Source organism: Harpia harpyja, chromosome 13 (assembly GCF_026419915.1).
Source record: "Harpia harpyja isolate bHarHar1 chromosome 13, bHarHar1 primary haplotype, whole genome shotgun sequence".
Classification (NCBI taxonomy): domain Eukaryota; kingdom Metazoa; phylum Chordata; class Aves; order Accipitriformes; family Accipitridae; genus Harpia; species Harpia harpyja.
In genome coordinates, this window is record NC_068952.1 from 31334284 (window position 1) to 31357757 (window position 23474).

General features: G+C 36.3%; 1 protein-coding gene across 10 annotated transcripts in view; it reads left to right on the top strand.

Annotated features, from left to right (window-relative positions):
* RGS7 (regulator of G protein signaling 7) overlaps positions 1 to 23474 on the top strand; it is a 294692-nt gene that overhangs the window by 139262 nt on the left and 131956 nt on the right. For all 10 annotated transcript variants that reach the window (XM_052805847.1, XM_052805846.1, XM_052805848.1 and 7 more), the window contains one exon: positions 8669 to 8765. In XM_052805847.1, the coding sequence (XP_052661807.1) occupies positions 8669 to 8765 (97 nt within the window). The remainder of the gene's footprint in view (positions 1 to 8668; positions 8766 to 23474) is intronic.

Below are 23474 nucleotides of genomic sequence, written 5' to 3' on the forward strand. Positions count from 1 at the left end.
AAAGTTACTGGTAAAAATCTGTTTTGATGGTAGCAGTTGTATTTCTCTATTTAATGGAGTTTAACACCTCAGAGCAATTTAAAGGACTAAAAGAACTAGAAATTTCATTTTTACACAGTATCTCAGTTCTCTAGTTGCTGAAATATTAGCAGAAGACCAGCTTGCCTCCTTCAGTCTTCCCCCACCAAAGGGCAGAAAGCAATGCAGAAATCGCCAGACTATTTGGGCTTTATATTCTCCATATGTTGGTGAAACACTGGCACAAGTTGCCCAGAGAGGTGGTAGTTGCCCCATCCCTGGAAACTTTCAAGGTCAGGTTGGACGGGGCTCTGAGCAACCTGATCTAGTTGAAGGTGTCCCTGCTTATTGCAGGGGGGTTGGACTAGATGATCTCTGGAGGTCCCTTCCAACACAAACTGTTCTCTGATTCTATGATACGAGTGTTCCTCCTTGCAGTTTCATTGTGAATGGAGAAGTAATCCTGTGCTTTAATCAGCTTCCGCATCAGCTATTGTCCAGAGCAGGTTAGAGAACCTCAAAATATATGCAGGCTAATTTTCTAAATTTGTATTCCATTTTCATATCATTGTTTACCCTGAAAAGTTACTTCTGTCAATGTAATTTTAAACATTTCTTGTAATTACTTCTCCCCTCTTCAGCATTTGAAGGGTAACGATATTGCATTTTTTTTTAAAAGGTCTCCTCTTTGCTCAACAAGAGCTGCTTCTAAAATGATCTGCTGCTCTGATGTGGCTTTGTAATGTTTGGGATCATCTGAGAAGTGAGGAAAAGATATTCCAATGAGACTAATTTAGATTTAATACCATTAGTAACAGATGACGTAAGAAAGCTGTACCAACTTAGAAAACATCTGGTTTTGTGGACTTTAGAATTAAATGACATGTTTTGGAGTAAATACAAGTATTGTCCCAAGGAATGTCACTTTTTTTAGGTAGATGAATATATCGTGACTTTGCTATATCCTATAGCTAATATTTTCGTGAACGTTTTTTGTGAAGGCAAAATGTGCCATTAGCTACCTTTCACTTTTGTATCTGAGTTAGCTACATATAAGCTAACTTAGTCCTTGTTTTACATCTCCTACAAAAATGTGTGCTGGTGTTTTGTTCTTTAAAATCTTAGCCTGTATACTGACCACAGTACCAGAATCTGTTCTGTTTTTTTCTGTTGAATTTTGATGTTTTGCTTTTGTTCCTCCTTGGAAAAAACTCCAAACCTTTTGAAAATTTTTGTAATACTGTTTTGAAAGTCCATTTGGGATCTGAGAGGTCAGGTTTCCAGTTGAGCTTGTCTGTATCTGAAATATACAGAAGACCCCATTTTTAATGTCAGGACCATCATATCACAAATGATCCGTACAACTCAGGAAACATCTTGGCTTTGAAAGACCATATTTTAAAAACATGTATTTTGCCTAAGAAACATGATTTCTATCTCTGGTAGCACAGTTTAGAAGCTCAAATCATGGCCTGACAAATTAATAAATATTGTTTATTGGTTTAGCTGCTTTAAAAAATTTATATTTTATTCTGAATGAAGTATTCTTACAGAAATTTTCCCTGGGAGAAAAAAGAATGGCTTATTGGCATAAATCACTATCTACAGAATGTACTATATGGTATCTTCAATATTTTCCATGCACTACTGTACAGCTTTATGTGATGGGGATTAAGCTTTAGCCATTCTTTATCTAGGGATCACTGATAGCTGTAGCTTCCAAACAGGCCACATGATTACAGGTTAATCACAGGAGTTCAATTTGTGGTTTTAAGTTATCCTTCTTCCAAAAAATATTAAAAAGAGGTCAACTACATTCTGTTTCAGCAGACCATTTGTTTTAATTTTTTTCAGCATTTTTAGTTGTGAAACTGTATTTCTTCCTCAGATACTCTCTCTTCCAAATAAAAAGTTGTAAACTAACTTTGTAGAAAATTCTTTGCTATGCAGTAGTTATCAATATTTGAGCTGCCAATAACGTAACTGATTTTGTGTATTCTATGTAATTTCAGTAAACTTTACATGAAGATTGTGCTTTTTTCTGCTTTGAGAGAACATATCTAAGAAGGGATTTATTTTCATCAACTTTATTATTAGATAATTCATCACTATTGGAAGGTGGATACTTCTTCTTTTATAGTAGCCTAGCTGTGTCTCTGTAAGTGCAGGTTCATTCATTGTCCCTAGGACTCTCTGCTTCTCTGCTTCTGATATCCAGAGTTTGGTATAACTGCTCAAAATGGGCAAGGCACAGGAATGAAAAGCAAAAGAACTACTTGTATGATCTGTAATAAACTATAAGCACTTTTAAAATGAAATGTTGGTTTTGTTGATTAAACATTTTAGGTGCATAAGTAACACAAGAACATGCTTAAAATTATCATTCCAAAAGCACAGTTCTAAATCAGCAAAGTGTGTAGAGTCTATCATATTGATGGAAGTTCAGTTGTGAACATACAGTGTTGATGGCAGGGACAAGCCCAGTGGGACTGTTCATCTGATTAGGAAAAACTCAGGTCTCAATAATAATGGCACGGAACTGGCATCGATTTTCAAATTAATTAAAAATAACTGAAATTATTCTTAAGAAATGACAAAAGCTTGCCCTGTACTCGTTTAATGTAAACATAGACTGCTAGTATATTGTGTTGATTTGTCATTTGATTTTATGGTGTCAAATAATTACTTCAGCAAAGAGAAAAGGATGAGACCGGTCATTCTTGTATTCTTTTCATTGAGTAAGTTATTCTCTAATTTAATGTTCATCAGAGAGTACTTAGGGAAGTTCCCTGTATTGGTAGACCAGAGAAGCAATATTGCTGACTTAGAGGAACTCCTGACTGACTGCTTTTTTTCAGCAAGCTCAGATAGTTCATGCATGACTGTCAGTTTGGTTAATCTTGCATGTTTTAAGCCATGTTTCAGCATTGTACTTTAATCAAAAATCTAAATGTACTTTTCTGGATTTGTGAATGTTTTAAACTTTGGTTTCATCCCAAGTAGGAATGAAGAGTTGAAATAATGCAATTCTGCATTAAATGGAAAATGCTAAAATCTTTGATAGAGAGATGCCAAACCATCTCATTTCTACACACTTGATTTAGAAAAAGAGTTGTCAGCACTCCTGACCTGAGATGATTTGCTTTAGTTTGGTGAGCAACACTGAAATATTTTATCTGGCAATCAGTTTGCCTGTATCTGTGCTTGTCAGTGCAGCCTCCCAGGACTTGTAGTTCCTGTATTTTGTGCTCTTTTCTTCTCTGTGATGCAGCTTGACTAGCTGAACAAAGCCCCCTGGTTCACGGAGTTGGGCAGCTCTCAGGTGGCACTGTGATGATTCAATTAAAGAAGGATATTGCAGTGATTGTTGGCATGTGTAGTCCAGGCAAAGAGCAGCTCACATGGGAAGACAGAGAGTCTGAGGCTCCTAAAGTGTAACTCTGATGGGGCAGTTTAGCCATTCATGTAAATATACAGACTTTTTGCCTCAGTGAACCACAACAAAATACTTTCTTACAAATTTTCTGCATCCTGCAATTGTAGGCTTTTTAGCTGATGGAGATCTCAACAGAAAATTTGTAGTATAATTGGCAGTGTGTGAGACAGCGCATATGTAGTACAATGGAGTTTCAAGAGAGGAGTACTGTTGAAAGCAAAAGCAGTTACAGGTAATTCATTATCAGTATAATAATAACAAGATGAGAATATATCTATCTATTCTGCATTGTTAGCATGTGTTGGAAAACAGAAAGAATGGCCATTACTGTGTAAGGAACCTTGCAGCTTTCTCCTACCCTGCTGGTTTTGTTCAGCCCATGTTGCTTCATGGATGTCTCTGCACAGGGGGCTGGCTAAGGAAAGCCTCCTGCAACCTGCTGGCCAGCTGCACTAATGAACTCAGACTCTGAAACAGGTTTAAGTAGGGAGGGGAAAAAAATGTCTAGGGAAGCTTGTTGAGTAGTGTAAGAAATTACTACATATTGTAACTTGTTGTACTTTGTTAACAAGTTTGGATGAGGTTTGTAGTAGGCTCCACTGGGTTATTCCACCCCTGCATTTGGGTAAAATGAAGAAGAAAGATTTTAGCAAAATTAACAAAGCTGTAGTGTGGGTGGACCCCAGTACACTCAACATAAGAGCAATCAATCCCCTGTTCTGAGGTACAATAACTGAGTACAAAATTATGCTTAGTTTCATTCTAGTATTGCTGGGTGTACTTTTAATTCCCTGGCACTGAAATTTGTTTTAGTAACAGAAGTCTGTAAATGTCTGAGTAGGTCAAGGCTTCAAGCTTTTACCATGTATCTCTTGAACTTTAGTTAGTTCCAGACCATTGCTTTCTTTTTCTACTCTTGGAATCCTTGTATCTAGTGACCATCTTTATGTGGAGTTGATTTAGGCTTGCTTTTAAGGGAAAAAAAAGACTCCTGTTCTGCACTGACAGACTTTTTGAGCTTTCAACTTTTGTTGTCTTTGAATTAATTAAAAAAACACACTTAAGAAGCAGGGTTGCTGAATTATGGTGCAAGGGCATAATTTTTGCAAGATGTGTGCATGATTAACAATGAAATTCATATTTAGATTTAGAAATTTAAAGATCAGGGTCTTCCCAAACCACATGGCACTGAAATCTAAGGAACCATAAAAATTCTGCTCCTAGGAGTTGTATTCATTTCACCTAGCTGTAAGTAGCTAAATCATACTAGTCCTGGTTTGTTATCAAGACATCCACTGTCAATAATGGAGGAAGACAGATACCTTTGAGTAATGACTGATGATTAAAGATAGAAGAGGTGAATCGTACACCATATGGCAGAAACCTCTTACGATCTTATCAAAGAAGGGAAACTTAATAAGTATAATCCTTCAGTGGACTTTTAGCAATATACACGACTGAGAAACATCACCTTCACTTCCCATTTGATAACTTTTAATCTCTCTTCCCCATGGCCAGACACTACAGACTCTGTGGGTTTGTTAGTTCTGTATGGGTTCTGCCCCCAGGGTAAGTCATGCATGTCTCCATGCCTAGCTCCCAGTGCGTTTGGAGCCGAGTCAGTGGTCATTATTAGGCAACGGCTCCTATATCCTGTAGCCTTTCTATTGCAGGATATCACTATCTTCTTTCTTTTTGCTTCACATAAGATGCACTGTCACTGTTGTCATAGAGTTAGCCTTTGAAATAGATTTCACAGAGTCCTTACATGTCAAGATGAAGATTGCAAATTATCTTCATGAGGACATGAGTGAAGTTTTAAATATTAATGTTATAAGTTTGGTCTGAGTTGCCTGTGCATCAGAATGTTAGTGAGGTTTTTGTCAGGGTCAGAATTGCCTCACTGGTAAACAAATGGAACATTTTTTGAAGTATACATTCATTTAGAAATGCTCCTGTAGAATCCTTGCTGCACTGTGAACTTCGTTCTACCTACACTTTCCCTGTTAATTGTGTATAATGATGACTGAAAAGCTGAAAGATGTGCTTATACAACTTTCTTTTCTCAAGCACGTTGAGCTTCATTTGCAGAGTGATCAGGAGGCAGTTGTTGTTTGTGGATTTGTCTTCTTTGAGTTCTGCAAAAGATCCCATTGCATGATCAGAGCCTGTCAGGTTTAACCAGATAAGCACATAAGAAAAGAACTGATAAAGCTTAATTCTGAGGTGAAGTGGAGGAGCTTATATTTCACTTTTTGGGTCACGTGACTCAGAAGCAAAAAATGATACATCAGGAAGGAAAATTATTATATCAGGCAGCAGCTTGTGTTTCCCAGATTAGACTTCTTTAGCAAAATTAGATGAAATTTTCTTTCATCATTCTAATTAAACTATTCTGCCCTTTTCATTGTTTTAGGTCATTGTTGATGAATGACAGAGAAGTGCCTTGAGTGCTGCTTCCCAAATATAATTAAATTAGATGTTTTTCAGTGGAAGAGATTATACATTTGCTGAATTTAAAGCAGCTAAAACAGAAATAGGGAGTACGTATATTGAAAGTCAAACTGTGCACCTGCATATATTGGATTAGATGGTTTTGAATCTTTAACTGAAGCTTTTTTTAAAAAAAATTGCCCTTCATTTTCTTGAGTTCTTATGTTAAAGATTTAAGATGACCACAAAACATAAGTGACCTTTTAGATTTCTGCACAAAAAGGGACAAGACAAATAAGAATTTTGTAGTCTAACAGATAATGTACAGAATCCCAGGTCAACTGTAACTAATTAGGAGTCTACTGTTGTATTGTATCTTGTTTCAGAACATTCCCACTCACTTTTGCAGTAATCTTTGTACACTGAATTAACCAGGCAGTTCACAATGATGCTGTCTGGAATATGAGCTGCCTTTTGCACAGAGGGTGTTCACTCCTGACACGGAGCAATAATCTGAGCTAGACATGCAGGGGAAGGTATAGTTTTGCAGTGCAGACATCCTAGAGCTCACTTTGCTAATCAAAACCAAAGAATTCCCCCACAGCTACAGTCCCTATCAGAGTTGGGTTTTATACAGTTTAGATTAAATGTTGTCCATGAAGCAAGTTTAGGAAATCATAGACTGATTACTGACAGCAATAGGAATGCTAGGCATTAAATGTTTGCACTCTTGTGTGTTCCTGAGAAAGAGGTAACTGCTTATCACTCCCTGTAATACTATGTTCCAGGATTGTGTCCTACATTTGTAGTAATCATGTTGCCTTATGTGTGAATTGTCTTCTACACTTTGTCCCAGTGTAACTTACATTATTATTCACTCTGCAGTTCTAGCAATATTCTTATAAGCTTAGGCTGCATGTATGGAATTTATCATCAAATTTACTTCTGTTCTTTTCCATAGAAGACCATGCACCTATGGTTATAATTTACTTTATTGTTTAAAGCAAAGATATTCACTTGAATTTGAGTGACTTCTTATTCATTTAAGGGCTCAATAAGGAAGTTTACCAACTGAATTTAAAAGGGGTTGAAACAAGCCTTCACTTATTATATGGATAATAAATGTAGGGACATATTCCGTTTAATAGACAACAGTTTGCCTGCTTGACAATTTCTTCAGAACATTATTAATAGCCTTTTCTATTTAAATAATTAAATTCCACGTCAGATGAAAGTCATTACAATGAACATTGGTTCTTTTCTTCTGTTACATTTTTACATCTGTTTACATCTTTAACTCTGAACAATAGACTTGGTCTTCCACATCTTACTAATAATATCTACTTCTTCTGTGAACTTTCTGTTTTGGACTATGCCACTGGATTTGTGTTCCGTGTGTTGTTAATGTATGATCCATAAGTACACGGAGCATGTGAACCTCCAGACACCGTCTGTATAAACAGGTTTTTCATGAGCAGTTGAACTAATTGATTTCATTTTCATTTTTGGTATGGATTTTTGTTCTTTTTCCCTATGTATACCACCAGTGACCCCAGCTCCCTTTCCTGGCTCTATACAACTCCTCCATTGGGCCAATTAATGCACAGCTGCAACTAATGCTGATTTGCTGTTTGCTGATTTGGGTCATCTGACTTCTGTGGAAAAAAGGTGTATAACAGAATTTTGTCTGTTAGTCTCTTTTCTCAACACAACCCAGCTACAAACGTTTAATGAATTCTTTGGGAACCTGTTGGGGGGACTGAGGTGAGATAATTTTTTTCTTTAAGATTTGACTAATAAAATAATATAAAATGTTTGTCTTACAGAGTTTTTCATATGGAGTATATTGGTGATTTAAGGAAAAAGGAAGGATATTGTAATTCATTTTATCACAATATCATTGAATATTTTGAAAAGTTAGATATTCAAAGAAAGAAAAATGGAAGTTATCTAATGTTTAATCTTCAATTAGGAAATTTGCAAGAATCAAAATTGGCATTGTCAGCCAATGACTGTAAACATTCTTTGTGTTTTCCAGTAAAAGGGGCTTGCTGTTCATAGTTCATATGAAAGTGAACCTTTGGGTCGGGCATCATTTATAAAATGTACAGGCGAAATTAGCCTAAAAAATCGAGTTGGAAAAAATAAGCTCATGGAAAAATATTAAACCCCCCCCCCCGCACCTAAGTGATTTTAAACATTTTTATACCCACTCCATTACTTACAAATAATCTTATTTTTCTGGCTCTGCTCAGTCCAGGGATGCAAAATTGCATCATGTTGCATTTTTTTTCCTCTCCTCAAAAGAAAGGAAGGAATTTTTGCTTTGAACTTAAAAGCTCTATTTTTGTTTTGAATACCCTTTTTGAGAACTGTATCAGTCCCCTAAAAGGCTGCATGAGTCTATTTTGCTTTTATGTGTGGTACAATACCAGTAATACAATCAAAACTTGAAGTTCTATATCCAGCAATGGTTTTTAACTACTTCTTTTAACTACTTTTAACAATTTTAACTAAATCTCTTTGTTCTGTGTTGGTATTTCTTTCTCAAAAGACTTTGAGCACATACTTTTTTTTTACTGTTGTCCATGAATAAATTACTTGCAGTTTTTCAGCCTTTTCAGTAAAAACATAGAATATAAATTATAAGTTAAAAAAGAAATAGCAGTAGTGGACCTGTCATTCTGAGAGATTGATCTAGGATTTCTGTGAGAATTTATTTTAGGAAATAATTCTGGATTTCTTTATTCTTTCTTTATTTTTTTTTTTCTCTGTGTTCAGATGGAAGACGTCATAGCCCGCATGCAAGATGAGAAAAATGGGATTCCTATTCGTACTGTCAAAAGTTTTCTTTCCAAGATCCCCAGTGTCTTTTCTGGTAAGAGTCAAAGTGAATTTCATGCTATTTAAAGTTTCCACTCTACCTTATGTAAGGGGATGCTCAAATGGAAAACACTTTTAACTGAGTGCTATGGGGAATTCACAGTCATCTGGTCTGGAGGAGACATTGACTATCCTTTGAATACTTTAATTACAGAAGTTTTTGGTGTTTCTTGCACATTCGAGTGGGCTTACACAGACATGTTCTTGTCCTGTAAATTAAGTGAAGGGAATACTTAATTTACTACAAAAAGTCAATTACCTGAAGATGGCAATGTTTTTATTGCAGAGCTTCTGCATTTCAGATCTGGTTTTTATCCTGTTTTCATGGCAAGTATGAGTTTAGTGTACAGGCCAGTACATGAAGATAAGAACTGCCATAGCCGCAGCACAAAAGGAAAATCATCACTGCACTCTGCAACTGATACAGAATTGTGGCTGTACACATTTATTACAATCTTTATGATCTGCTTTTGTAGCTGGCTGCCTATGCTGAAGAAGCTAAGACTGAGATGTCCGTGGTAATTTGCAAGACAGCTGTAAACTTTATAGCTAATCCAAATCGGTATTGTCATATGCACAAAAATCTGTTAATTTCTTAATTAACTAGTATAATATATTTATTCATTTATTTACATACTTTTATATCAATTTATGGGTTTATATATGTGGATATGTATCTTTTTGTGCTACCAATACATATGGATTTCCTTTGAAATAGATGCCATTGTTGAACCTACTTTTTCCATACTCTGGTAACAGTTGCAATTTTTGTAAAGGCAAAGGTAATCCTTACATAGAAAGTATTTATAGAAGTTTTTACTGTCCAGAACAGCAAGAAGAATTTTATACTTTAATTTTCAACCCTTGGTGATTTTGGTAGTGAACAATTCTGGCACAAAGAAGGAAAGAGTCTTAAGAGTGAACAAAATATCTTTGTGATTTTAGAAACTGCTTGTACAAAAACTAGACTCTGAAGAATGGACCTTTATTTCCCATAAGTTAGTAGAGCATGCCATCATGTTAAATGATCCATATTAATTGTTATTCTCTGCCTTACCTTGCATGCTATGGATTTCAGATTAGACAGACTATGGTTATTTGTATAGCAGGAGACATTATTTACCAAAACTTTTTTTTTTTTTTTTTTTACTGGAATAGTCATCGTACTTCTTAAGATTGTGTTAGAATATATATACAGTAGTACATAGCAGTCACTGTACAACAACTTTTATATTGAGGCATTAACTTTATCAGCTGCAGGGGGAAAGAAAAAGCATAGCAGAGTTCATTTTTTTTTGACCTTTGCAGATTTTCTCCCTCAAATACCAGGGCAGTAATTTTTGCTACACATGACTAAAAAAACCCACCAGAACAGCACAACTGTCATTTTAGTTCAATAAATCTACTTTCCTGTCAGCTCTCTGTGCTGGATGGAATCTGAACTCTTCAAACCTTCGTGTTGAGAGTAGTGGGTTTCCTTTAATGTGCTAGGAGTTTTTGTTTATGTAGTAAATGACTCTCAGCTTGAACTCATAACTATTGATTGCTAGGAAACATGGGAATATTGTTGTCTAAGGATCACGATGGTAATCATGAAAATGTATCTAATAACACCTTATAGTACTGTTATTGCCCACAAAAGCATCCATATGAAAATGTTCAAATCAAGAGCAGATACTCTCCAGTTAAAAAGTACATATATATGTCTATATGCTCATATATATATATCTCTCTGTGTGTCTGTGCATAAAAGCATGTATTATAACCAGCCATCTGTCCAGGATTAAGTCCCATAAAAACTGGAACTTTGCAATTGTTTGTTTGTGGGGAGAAGCAAAAGGGGTAGGTCTACCACAGTTAAGTCAAGTTCCTGCAAGAACTTAGAAAAGACCTGTAAGAGTCCTTTAAACAATTTGTAAAAATTAAGGATGTCCATAAATTGTCTGTAGGAATAGGGTCTTCTGGGCTAGCATTTTAACTATGTTATTATAAAAGCAAGAAAGGTATTTTTATTTTTGTTTACTTTTATTTCATAGTATTGCTTCTAAAAACAGCAAGTGAAAAACTAGTTGAAAGAGCAGTCACTTTTTCATGGTCATAGAATATCTCAAGTTGGAAGGGACTCATAAGAATCATTGAGTCCAACTCCCTGCTCCTTGCAGGACTACCTAAAACTAAACCACATGACCAAGAGTGTCATCCAGATGCTCCTTGAACTCTGACAGGCTTGGTGCTGTGATCACTTCCCTGGGGACTGTGTTCCAGTGACTGACCACACTCGCGGTGAAGAACATTTTCCTAATGTCCAATCTGACCTTTCCCTGATGCAGCTTCATTCCATTTTTTAATGTAGAATTACTGACCATATCTATTGAAGGATGACTGCATTAGCAAAATCAGCCTGGGGAATGGTATCTGAATTTAACCTTTTAATAGAATGTTGTGATTATAATAAATAGGATGATGTGATTATACTATCGTTTACCAAGTCATTCCTTAAACGTTTTTACAAGTAAAATATCCACACAGAGAAACATTTCAAATACAGATAAATCTCTACAGGCTCTATACATTGTTGTGCTTCAGAAAAATACAAAGAAAAATAATGCTAAGTTAAAGATTATTTCACCTTGTAAAATTTTGAAAAAATGGTGAAATATATTGCTTTATATTTCATATATTCATAGAGAGAAAATAAGTTGCTTGATGTTGATATTTGTACAGTCTTTGTGAGCAAGCTGCTTGAATTCAAACACACCATTTTTGTTCAATTTCTTTCTTGAAATCTTTCAAAAGTGAATCATTTAGTCATCTTTACCTGATTAAAATATGCTGTAAAATGACTTCGCAAGGTATTTGATGAAAAAGAATACAAACCCGTGGATGTGTGCTAATTATTATTCATATTTGTATCCACTTTTAGGAGTATATCAGATTAACTTTATGCAGCAGATTCATCTATGGTGTAAATTCGCTAGAGATGGTGAATTGCAGACTAATTTGGGTAATAGTATTCCAGTCACCTACAAGCAGGAGGTGAAATGGATTGTGAAAAAAACTCAATCCTTGACTGAGCTCCAATATATCGTATATGCCAAGATAAAAATCCTTAGTGCTGAGAGATTTTTCCTAGCTGTTTAGCATTAATGATGTTAATGATGCTCATTTGAGTTATTTTGATAAAGAACTCTATATAAAATTATACCTCTTTTTATGCAAATAACTATGGTGAACAACTTAGTATATTACAAAGTCTTTAACAGAAATGGTGGGGCTTATTATACATAGAAATAAATAATTATTGGAGAGGGAAAAATGCATCCTTGTCTAATTCCAAATGGGATTCAGCATAAAAGAATCAGTGGAAGTACAGCATTGGGAGCTCACTACTCTGACTTTTACTTGTACTGCTTGCAGACCTGCAATCTGTTGTGCTTATCAGTGAACATCTGTGGTGTACTTTACTATGTCGTGACAAGCAAGAATAAATATCAAACACCTCAGAATTATTGTGTACTGTAGCTTGTTGGGTCTGATGAGCTAATGGTTTCATGCACTCAAAGCATATTTTACATCAAGGTCTACATCATTCACTGTTGCAGAACAGATATTTACAGTCTCCATGCCCAAGTTTTTTGTTGGTTTGGGGTTTTTGGGGTTTTGGGGTTTTTTTTGTGGGTTTTTGAGTCAAATAACTGCTACACATGGCTTTTGCAACATAATTCTATACTGACTCATCCTGACACTAGCTCACTGCCTTCTGGGACCATTGTAGCAGTATTCTGTATGCCTATTATGATTTCAGCCAAAAATGGTTTTTGTAAAAAACCCTAGTCTTTACAGAGTCTCGCTGAATTAACTCATCCAGCTAGTGCTTGTCAGCATAAGTACAATTAGGTCTTTGAACAGAGAGAACGTACGATATACTGTAGCAGATGGTCTTTGCAGTGATGGTTCACCTCAAGCTGAGTCATCCACAATCTTACTTGCAAGTAGACTCAGACTGAATGCAACAAATAGATGGATTTGCATAGATAGCTTTGCAGAAAACTAGTACAGTAATGGCTGAAACTGGATTTGCTAGATTATATTTTAGATCCTACACTGGTCACTGTTAATGGAAGTTCTGCTGGAAATTGTATTATTGCTTTAGTCTTGACTGCTTAAGCACGTAAGCAACGCTATGGTGTAAACCGTCATTGTTTGAGTAATAGTTGCCTGTGTTTGAGAATGGAATAATCTATTTTTATTATGAACAATATACTCTGCTTATGGCCATTCACATTATTATTATTTCTTGAATGTGAAAATCACACCAGAAGTTGTGTTTTAAAAATTGTATTGTTCTAAACGTGTATCATCTAGCAGAGCCTGAACTATATCTGAACTGAACTGATTACATGTCAGGTGAACTGGAAGTTTCTTGAAGGAGGGATTGAGTCAGTTTTCTCAGTAGCTTTAAGCATAATTACACGTCTGGGCATCTAAAGCTGGGCTTGAAAATGACACTGAAGTAGTTTCCTATGTGGTTCTTGGGAAATTTGACTGTTTAACGCCAAAATTTTAGTTATCCCTGCCTATGGATCTAAGTCACTTTCTATGATTAATGCTGATGACCACAGTCATGGGAACTCAGTTTTCAGAAGGCACATGTTTAAAACAGTGATTGATGGCTGACTAGACTGCAGTAATGCAGACCCCCCTGTATGCCTGCAGCATAGTCATAATAAAGTTATTCATCGGATATATATTGTGGCTTTGATTTGAAACTTTAAAGGCTCCAAGGAAAAAAAACAGGCAAAAATGCTCTTTCTATGTGATTATGCATTTTGATAAACAAGAGGAGGGCTTGCTGTTGTCTCCATGGTTTTAAAATGTTTTGGAGGAATGAAGACACCAGTTTATACAGACATCTTGCCAGTCAACAATAATAATTGCATGAAGATTGTCATGTGCCTTCTTTACTAACACTGATTAGAGTATTAGGAATAAAAAGAAGGCAATATGCCTGGAACATGGTTCACCATTAGGCCTGGAAATTGATAAAAAAAACTTGCTTGAAATGATGAATGTAGGGAGTCTGACATATGAATCATAGGTATTAGAAGGAGCTCTAAAATATCATTTTTATTTTTACTAAGGAGAGACAGCAAGTAAATGCCAAAGTTTTGCTGTTCACTTTCAAGCAGAAAGAAGCATTCAGAGTTTACAGATAAAGCACTGCAGTAGTCGAGGGTTTGTTTTGGTGGTCTTTGAGGGGTGGGCGGATGGGTTGGTCAGTCAGTATTAGTACTGAAAGCTTCATAAGCTAATCATAACATGGATATTTTGTTAAGACAGATGTAGTGATATAATGGTGTCTTATGGTCATTATGGAATATCAGTGTGATGCTTTATAGGACTTTAAAGTGTATAATACTTGGATATGCTTGGTGATGAATAAAATCTGTGGAGAATGTGCCAATTGAGTGGTGTGTAAGCATGATTGAGGGACACTGTTTAGCTTTTTTATTGAAGGAGCCGGGAGAACCATGAGAAATCTAAGTTCAATTAAAGAATACATGCAGAGACAGAATAAAAAGCATTCAAGGAAAGCATGTTCATACTAGTTGTTACTGGCTGTTTCTGATGCATGGCTTAATAATTTTGGAAAGTAATGACAGCTTGAACCAACAAAAATAGGAGAAGGAGATCAGTAGAAAGGTGTTTTTTTAATATCTCCTTCTGAGTTAAAGAGGAAGTGAAAAGATTTATTTACCTTTCCCAGGAAAATATACTCCATGTGAAGTCTTTAGTTTTTTCTTGTTAGGAATGAGAATGTGAACCTGAGATGTGAAGCTGATATTGTGCCTTTTCCATATAGACATTGCATTTTCCCATTTTTTAGAAAGATTATTGCCATCATATGCCATTTTTGTTCATCACTTTTCCTGTTCTCAGAAAATGCTTATTTCTCTTCTACCTTGGAAATTGTTAAGATGAGAGGTTGCACTTTGATTAGCAAATGTATTCATACAATCATTAATTACTAGTCTTTATTTAAGTGCTAGTAGTAGTATGAGTGGTAAAAATAGAAAATGTATGTGTTTAAACATGAAAAAAATCCTGCTGAAAAGTAGACTGGCAGTCTCAGTAGCCTGGTCAGATGTAGTGTGAGGCCCCAGAGGAAAGCAGTGTCATAGTAACTCATCTCACCCACAAATCACAGATGGGTAAGCCCAAAGAATGAGTCACAGGAGCTACCTGCAACAACAGTATTGCTTGTTATATAGAGGCAGGCACCAAAATATAAAGAATGGTACAGTGGGAATTGGATGACTCAGGGGACTAATAATAAGAAAGAAAGAGTTTCATCTGTCATTAGTTTTGATCTTTCCCAGCTGACTAATGAGTCGTTAGCATCTGATGACTTTTCAGTGCTGCATGTGAAATGAGTTGATAGGTTTATCCACTTCAGTGCTGGAGAATACCTACCTGAACTACAAGATAAAAGAGAAAGCTCTAGTACTTGGATTGACAGAAAAAAACCCTACAAAAGCATAACACCTCAATCATCTGGTACCTTTGAAAGAAAGTAATGTTGCATTATAGGTAAATACAAGGATTTTTGGAATTTCCATTTTTGATACCTTTTCCAGAATAAATTAACCATGTGGGAGAAGCTGGGATTCCCATCTCCCAAGCCTCTAATTTTATGGACTGTTTTTTTTTTTCCCCTTCAGTGTCTCCAGTGCTGGGCTGATGACAGGTTCCTACTTTCTTGTTCTCTCCATTCCTTCATCTCCCTTTTCTCGCATTCTCCTACAGGTATTATTTAATAGTAGAATCATTGCTGGTTTCTTTATACCAAATCAGCCTCTTATTATTTGCAAACACAGCCTTCAGTGTTAAAAGTGCAAGCTCACTTCCCTGATGACGTTCCAGTCTTAGGAAAATCCTTTGATGTAAAGATCTCTGTCAGTACATGAAGGACAGAAGTTGGCTCATTCTCTTTCCTGTGCCCATTCAGAAGGGCAAATATGAGCTGGGACTTGCCGTCTTTACAGTTTCACTTTTCAAAGCAGAACTTTTGAGAATTTGTCTTGGTTTCAGCTAGGGTAGAGTTAATTTTCTCAGGAAAAAAAGTAAAACTTGTGGGTTGAGATAAGAACAGTCTAATGATAAAATATAGTAATAATAATAGTAGTAGTAGTAGTAATGAAAAGGGAGATAACAAAAAAGAGAGAGAGAAATAAACCCCAAGAAAGACAAGTAATGCACAATGCAATTGCTAACCACCAGCTGACCGATGCCCAGCCACTCCCCAAGCAGCAATCACCCCTCCTGGACAACTCTCCCCAGTTTAGATACTGAGCATGACATTCTATGGTATGGAATATCTCTGTGGCTAGTTCTGGTCAGCTGCCCTGGCTGTGCTTCCTCCCAGCTTCTTGTGCACCTCCTCGCTGGCAGAGCATGGGGAACTGAAAAATCCTTAACTTAGGATAAGCACTACTTAGCAGCAACTAAGACATCAGTGTGTTACCAACATTATTGCCATCCTAAATCCAAAACACAGCACTGTACCAGCTACTAGGAAGAAAATTAACTCTATCCCAGCCAAACCCAGGATAATAATCCTCTATCCCCAAATGAATAGTTGTTTTGAACTTAAAACACCAATCTCTCTTCTGTGTTGTTTCCATACATCACTTTGTCAGAGAGACTGATTTGCATTCAAATGTTCGTGGTCTTTTGGGAGTGGGTATTTTTAAGGAGAAGGCTGGTTCTCTTATTTATTGATATCATGTTCATGATTTTTAGAGTCATGAGCAGAAGAGATTGACTAAGCTGTGCCATAAGATTGTACATACAGTCATTTCAAAGTAGTGAGATAATTAACTGAGTGGTGCTTAGTATGCTTTCCCATTTCAGAAAACCAAAGTGGTTATTTGAGCACTGTTTCCGTATCTTCACCTCCTGTTTCTGTTTGTTTGCCTGTCTGTCTTGGCTGCATCACTGGGACTGTAACGATGGTCAGAGAAGGGTGCTCTTAAGCTGCTTAAAACTTGGCAGAACTTTTGTATTGTATAGAAAATCAGCTTGGTGACAGCGTTGCAGTTTTGAAGCTCAGAATGGCCATGTGACAAGCTGTGGTAGGCTGGGATCAAATAAGAGCTCAATGCTCTTATTCACTTGAAATGAAAAATGAATGAACAAAATTGAGAACTGTTTCCAATAACTTTAATGGTCCAAGATGATTATGCTCTCCATTTTCATTTTAAGGCATGTGTTAATATCAGATCTTTAATAAATCACTGTCAGAATTAAAAGCTTTTCAAAACGTGAAACTATTTTCATTGGTTATTTTAAACAGAACAACAGATTCTCATTTAAAAGTTATTGCTTCCTCCTAACCAAACAGCAACAAACATTTACCTTTCAATTCAGTGGCGATTGCCATGGGGAGCATTAGTAAAAAGAAGAAAATACAGTGAAGAAAGACTGAGGCAATTTTGCAAAATTGTTCTAGGAAACTGAATTATACTGAAAACCCATTGAAAAGTCTTTTAAAGTAATCTGTGTGCAAAACAGTCATCATAAATGTCAGTTCCTTTAAAATCAGTACATATGAAAAGCTTATTTTCACAGACATTTGCAAAAGAAATAGGTCTAGAAGTCATGCATTGATGGGCAAAAAATCTTAATACTTGTTCTCTTATTGTGAGATGGGAGATTGCTGGGAACATTCATCTTACTTCTTGTTTGTCCACATAAAGTGAACAGTTTGAATTAGATGATACCCTGTTTCCCAAAGGCTGTGTAAGGCCTTACAGCTCAGCATGTTTTCAGAGAAATAGCTCTGGGGCTTGTTGATCATAGATACAATTTTGTCCCTAACTTGACCTATGATGTTGTTTTGTCATGAAAGTACTTCCTTCCCTTTCCTACACCTTCTTCCTCCTAGCCTCCTCATGTGTAAGATTTTGCTAGTGTTTTCAGTGGAACAGAGTTGCACATTTGAAGTATGAGTACTTTTAAGAGGAGTATGGGAAAACTCACTGCCTTCACTATGGCCAAAAATTTACCTAGGTTGCCAACCTTGACACCCAATCTCTGGACACTGGACATGTAACATTCATGGAAAATGTGGGGTGAAAAGGGAGCCCTGAATCAGTCTCACATCAACCTGAAATTAGCAGGAATTCTGCAATCTATCACAGCTTCACTTTAGGTAGTTTGCCAGTTTTTCCTGGCATAACACCAGTTAATGATTATGTTTTGTTATGCTGTTTTTATATCAGCAACAATGAGTAGTACTTACAGAAAAGAGAGAAAATAACCCCCTCCAACACACACACACAAGCATAAATAACTTGCATATTTATGTCATATATATTTGCCGATGGAGACAGTGCATAATATATCAGCTTAAAAAAACCACTTCTAAGCTGGTATAAGCAGCATCTGTAGTAGTGATTAATAACATAGGTTCACTGAAATCTGTTATGTGCACAATCAAAGCCTTGTAGGAAGACAAGACTAGAATATGTCTAAGGAAGAACAGTTGCACAGAAATATATTCAGGGGTTCTATGAAAATGGTTTTCCTTCCTGGCTATCTCGTGGAAATCTCTGAGAAAGAAGTACTATAGATGTTGCATAGCAATGGTTAGAACTAGTGAAATAAAGATCAGTGAGCATTTTCCAGGCACCTGTATTTTAAGTAATTGTTTTAATTAGGAAGCAGAGAAAAATATACTACTTGACTCCATCAGTTCCTGAGGTGCTTCTATGTGAACAAAGCTGTTTGTTTAAATCACATTGGAATTTTTTCACACACCAATTAGAGGTACACGGAAGAGAAGCGTTTTCTGAGAGAAAGAGTCGTTACTGTGTTTACCGTCACTAATTTCTGAGACAGGAGAGAAATTTGCTGCTCATGTTAAGAAGGAGGAGAGGAAGTGTGTAGCTGAAGACAAATTAAGTCACAGCATGAAGTCCTTGCTGAGTGTTAGTAGTGGTCTTACCACAATGTGAAATCTGCTTCATGATATGTTTGATAAATCGTCTCTGGAAACTACCCCAGAAATGAACATCCACTTAAAGATAAAAAGAAAAGAAACCCAATCTGGTTCCTCTAAGGTCAGAACCCTTGAGTCCAAAAAATATCCATCGTCTTGCCAAAAATCAAAACCTTGCAATAATACCTAGGATTTGTAAGTGTGATTTTGTATGAGCGTAATATAATCCTAAAGCTGGGAATATATGTTAGTAGGTTTGGGTCTTGAATATATGGTCAATTAGAATGGAACAGAACAGTTACAGAGAATATCTGTGTACAAGGCTGTAGGTAGGCAGGTAATGTAATTGTTTTATAAATAGAGACAATAGATATTAATACAATTACATTGTGGAGTATGCATTTTAAAATATCCAACTTTTAATTTTATGTAGCATTGTATGCTGTTGTCTGGTGGCATGTTTTTGGTTGACTGGTGACTATTTATTATATGCGTATAGGAAGCAACGTAGACGTGATAAGTATTGTTGGTACAGATACAAATAATTTCTTATTTAGAGGTATCTTGCTAGGTGTAATGCAATGTAGACATATACATTTGCTTTTCTTTTTAAGATGGTACAAATGCATCTGGGATTGTAGTCCCCTATTCCTCTTAAATGACATCTAACATTGACTCATTTTGTGACTTTTCAAGCAATGTAATTTCTTTCTGCTTCAGTTTTACCATTTTAGTACATGAAATAGTATCTTACTGTCTTTAAATCTACCATTTTAAAGTGATTTGAAATATTTAAATGAACCGCATGCAAAGAGAAAGTGGTGCTGTATTTGCAGATTTCAATCTGCCATTTTTACAGCCAGATAAATATAGCTGGCCAGCAGTTAAAATAATCAAACTACTTAAAATCATTCACTGGAGAATATGCCCCTTAAGCAAGAAATCAAGTTAGCAGGGTTTAAAAGATGACTTGTGATTTAGCTCCTAATTCTGTTGGTTCCAGCTATGAGGAAAAAGACTTTGTCATTGCAGTTACACCAGAAGACTGCAGACTTGTCTTTGCAAAAGTACAGTAAGGAGTAAATTCTAATAATTATAATTGTTTGTATTTCTGTTTCTGCTGAAGTTATCCACAGACTAGTTTTGCATGGTGCTATTATCAGACAGTGTATGTACACTTTATAATAACAAATGTCACCATAACATCAGGATTTTCCATTTTAGAGGGATGTTGTCTGATGATCCCAAGTAAGCTGCACTCAGTCTAACTTTGCTTTACTAGGAGCTAGTGTGCATCTGGATTGTCCAGAACTTTTTTCCTGAGCATTTGCCTGGTATGGGCCTATCTGAGTGTTTGTTTCAGGTTGGACATGTTTATTGAAGTCATTGATCATGACACAGACTGAGTGGTCCATTTTATCTGTGTAGTGTATCTGCATGCATGAAATCTCTATTTGTCAAGGATGATGGGTATTTGTGATGGTAAAAGAAGCAGAATAGTAAGATCTGAGTTTTCATTTCTTGGTTGTTACTGCATGTTGGGAGCTAGCTACCTGAAAAACAACAAAAAAGTTATTAAGGATTCTTGCTTTTTCTAGACCTGGCAAGACATCCCATGCCACAAGAATTTGAAATACTAAAAACATTTTCCTCCTGACTTAGGACAAGAAACTAAATTCTCAGCTTTCTATGAACCAAAACTGTCAGGTTTTAATTTAAAAAACAAAAAAACAAACACAAAAAAACCCCAAACAACTCCAGAGCAGAATGAAAAATGTAGAGGTTTTTTTGGAATACATTGAAAATGGGACACTTAAGGTTTTTTAAAAATTTTAGCTACAACAAACAAGTTTTCCATAAAGCCCACTCCTTTGACATTGAAAAAGTCCCGAAGAAGTTCTAACATTGTTTCTTCCCAGCTGTGTTCCTGACAAAAAGTAAGATACATTAAATTAGAAAGTCACCCACACAGGAAGTAAAGGTAGTTCCGTGCAGCTTACTGTGATTGGCAATCTATCACTGTGCAAATAAATGGTCCATAGATACTAATACATTTTCACAAACTATCAAAATAATTTTAAATGGAATAATAGGATCAAGAACAATTTGTTAACAGGAAATAAGAGCTTTCAAATGTGTGATGAGCATTACTTACACTGCTGCATGCATTTGGCAGAGTCTATTATAGGATGCTTTCGAGCTTCACGATAAAGGTCGGAAATTGAGTTTATTGTTTAAAAATTTGCTTTCTAGTCTTTGCAGTTGGAGAGTGAGCCTTGATGTTACAAAAGAAACATGTAAGCCAGCAGGACTTTGTTTTCCATGATCCCAGCCCGACAGATTCAGCTGTCCCCAAGGCCAAGTGATATTGGCAGCTTTGAAGGCACAAAGCCCAGCATTCCTGCCGTGCACCTTGCCATTTTGCTTCCCACACAGCATCTGTCTCTCTTTGCCATAGGGATGGAAGATCTTGGTGGGGATGCTCTTGGTTTACTTGTTTCCCCTGTTAGGGAAGATCACTGGAGGACACGCTGCTTCCCTGCATTGCTCCATGGAGCAAGGGTGTAGACCACCGTAGGAAACGGGCAGAGCTGTTGCAGCAGGTGCTGGGATGTCAGAAGGTGCAAGCTGGTGAGTTTGGTGTCTGAGGAACAGAGCAGAAACCCAGGACTCTTCAGGAATCCAGGTAGATGGCACAAAGAAATTACGTACGAAGTCCTCCCTTGTTGGCAGGAAGGAGGACACAGATGTTGCCAAGACTTGGGTAGTGGAATCAAAGTAATTGAAAAGCATTGAGAATATAAAAACAAACAAACAAACAAACAACCCCCCAAAAAGGAAAAATAAATTAGTATTAACCTCCCCTTCCCGTACGCACATTTTGTAGGATAATATTTTTTATTATAAAGCCTGGTAGTGCTTGAGTGGAGGAGCAGGCAAGTGGGACTGATGGGTATTTGATGAGTGTTTCACTGTTAGAATAATGCAATGTCTGTGAAGGGTTTGAGTTGTTGCTGAGAATTTGGTTCCATTGTATCACATGGAAAACACCAAACATGGGGTATTTGCAGCAGACAATTCAATCACCTCAGCCCTTCCTGAAATATTTACCTTTTGAAGGATTTTGACAAAGTGCTTTGAAAATAAAAAAGCTGTTCTTAAAATAGTATACATTTTTTCTACCTTTTGTACTACAACAGCTATATATGTAGTTTTGATATACAAATACCAGCAAGGTATATGCATTTCAGGTATTTCAATATACCTGTTTGGATCTCAATTTAGCCATTAATGCCTGTAAATATTCCTTTTATGCATTAAATTGTCATAAATTGCATGGGAGTTTGCCATTTAACACTGCTGCACAGCTTTCTAAATTGAGTTCTGAATATGTAACAGGCTTGTGGAAAATATTGAGAAGGTGGTCAATGATTAGGTTGTACTTTTTTTTCTCTTCAGAGCCAAATACCAAATTAGTATGTACATGTGGGGGTCTTATGGATATGAGCACCCCATGTGCTTGTCTGATGCCAGAATTTTTGCCGTTTAAGCTTTTATAAACAGCTGTGAGATAGTTAAAATGTGGAAATATTTTATAGACCTCTGTAGACTCTTTACCTTTTTGTCAAGACTATTTTCTTGTAAGTTTTGGACTTACTTATTATGGAAGGAAAGGCTTGCAGATCTTAAACAAAATAAGTATATAGTAAAATGCCCAGTTGTTGCCTGAACGACTTTATTTCTATAACAGGGAGTATTTTATCAATAGAGAAAAGGCACTGGGCCAAACCTGACAGTTAATGGTTTGTTTACATAAATTCCATCTTCTGCTTTTCTTCCCACCCCTTTATCCTCTCCTGTTTTTTCTCGTTGCTTTCATCAGCATTCATTTCAAGTTGAATTCTCCTTGCTTCCATGCTCTTCAGAGAAAAAACTTCTTTGTTCTCTATTCACTTGTTTTCTGAGTAGTAGTATTTTTGTGTTCCTACTATCTGAATTCTAGAAGTGGGTGATTTTAAACAGTTTTAGCAAGTCTTTTCATACTTATAAAGGCACCTATTCAATAGAACAAATCAGAATTCTGTCTTAATGAAAGGTGGAGGTGGAGTGACTCATCGCTTCTGTTTTTGTGCCTGGGGTCAAATACAGTTTTACTGAAATACTTAGGCCTTGCATGTTACCTACATCTTTTCAGACTGTTGATATATTGTCTAAAAAATTTATCATGAGTTCTAAAATGACAAGCCACAAAGACATAGTTACAATGGTCAGTATTTGCAGATGGACCCCAGCTGCTCTGCTTGTGCTGTGGGTTGGTTGCTCTGGACTGGAAGTAAATCAAAAATATGGTTGTGTTGCAAAGAACATCATGTTCTTCAAGCAGGATTTAGGAGGCTAATCTTGATTTTGTGTCATGCTTGACATGGAATCTCCTGGCAGGCATGATGTCACCAAACTCTGGACCATTTAAAGGTCAGTAACTGAGTCTATTGTTCCAGAAAATGTGTGGAAAATTGGTCATAATAGCAATCACTTTTCTAGGACAGTTGCTGAAATTAAATCGGAGAATGCAGCTAGACTCACTTTTTTTCTCTAGGTCTTAAAAATACATTTCTTCATGTTTAAAAGGAAAAAAAAAAAAACCAAAACAAGTCCATCTTTCTCCATGTTTTGGTCATAGCTTTTTTCTCCATTGGGCAG